General features: G+C 38.2%; 1 protein-coding gene across 1 annotated transcript in view; it reads left to right on the top strand.

Annotated features, from left to right (window-relative positions):
* Positions 1-561, top strand: part of LOC109485216 — a 3540-nt gene extending 2979 nt beyond the window's left edge. Inside the window, exon 4 of the mRNA XM_019788661.1 lies at positions 171-561. Within this exon, the coding sequence (XP_019644220.1) occupies positions 171-267 (97 nt within the window). The 3' untranslated portion in view covers positions 268-561. The remainder of the gene's footprint in view (positions 1-170) is intronic.
* The last annotated feature ends 683 nt before the right edge of the window (positions 562-1244 follow it).

The raw sequence follows: 1244 nt of genomic DNA, 5'->3' as shown, positions 1-1244 counted from the left end.
GAGAAAAGGAGCGCGAAACCTTCTCTCCGCGGCAAAAACTCCCTCGGCAGCAAATCGTCCCTCGCGGCCGCAAATTACTCACGTCGCTCACAGAAAAAAAATAACGCCCACGCCCAACAAGACTGCGAAGGAGGCTAAAGTCTCACCAAGTAACATTTCATGTTTCCCAGGCACCTAATGTTACGTAGCTGTGTGGCCGTGCTGGCTGTCTTCCTCGTCAACCTTTTGTTTGTGGAGGTCGGAAAACGGCAGACTGGGGCCACATAAGCACCTCATCTAATCTACCTCTGTTGTACAGTAAAGATTGTTTGTATTTGTGACTATAAGTATACTATCTACTACTGTAATTCATTTTATGTTCACTGTGGCAAAATCTGAGAAAAATGGACATGTTCACGGAACTATATGGTGGCGACAGGTGCAGGAAAGAGAAAGTCCATGAATTATTTGTAAACTGTAATGATAAGTTCACGGTACAGAAGTGACAGTGAAAACAGTGAACATACATGTAACAGTACAGTGAAAAAATCGGGAATTAGTATGTTAATGATTAGGTTAATTTTAGCACACTTTTGACACAATCTAAGTAAAATGTACAGCAAAACTGCCGTACGTATTAAATTTGATTTCATCGGCCTGAGTGAGACTACTGTAGTATGTATTGTACTCACTAATGGAGATCTGTCAAATAAACAATAAACATCTCAGCAACTCATTTCAAACAAGACCTCCATGAAATATGGGCTTGATATGTCAATCTAAATTTCTTCTTTAATTACGCAAATGACCTCTGCATTAACATAATATATGTATCGTGATGTTAAATTTGATTAACTTACAGATGTCCCAAGTATGACATTCCCATCATTCACCATAGAATTTTCGCATTAATTATGCAAGTTAGGTCATCATTTGCATAATTAGTATCTGTTGATTTCCATCTGCCATAGGTTACATACATTTATACATGTATGAAAGTACTACAATGTAATACACTGTAATTATAGAATGTCCTCATTAATTATGCAAATGAAGTCCTCATTTGCATAATTTGCATTTAATTATGTACATCTCTCTCAGCTACCTACCTACCAAAAATGATGAAAATACGTTTTTCCTATCTGGACTTATTGGCTTTCAAAGATTTCGCCCTAAGGTCCCCTGTAGTTCAAGAACAAGCTGCTAGGGGGACAAAACCCACACCACTTATTCCTGACAGGAAAATCTGTCACCAATAGCATGTT

This window comes from Branchiostoma belcheri, unplaced genomic scaffold (assembly GCF_001625305.1).
Source record: "Branchiostoma belcheri isolate BF01 breed outbred unplaced genomic scaffold, Haploidv18h27 scaffold737, whole genome shotgun sequence".
Taxonomy (NCBI): domain Eukaryota; kingdom Metazoa; phylum Chordata; class Leptocardii; order Amphioxiformes; family Branchiostomatidae; genus Branchiostoma; species Branchiostoma belcheri.
The sequence above is the reverse complement of the archived record's forward strand: the minus strand, read 5'-3'. Positions and strand labels throughout refer to the sequence as shown.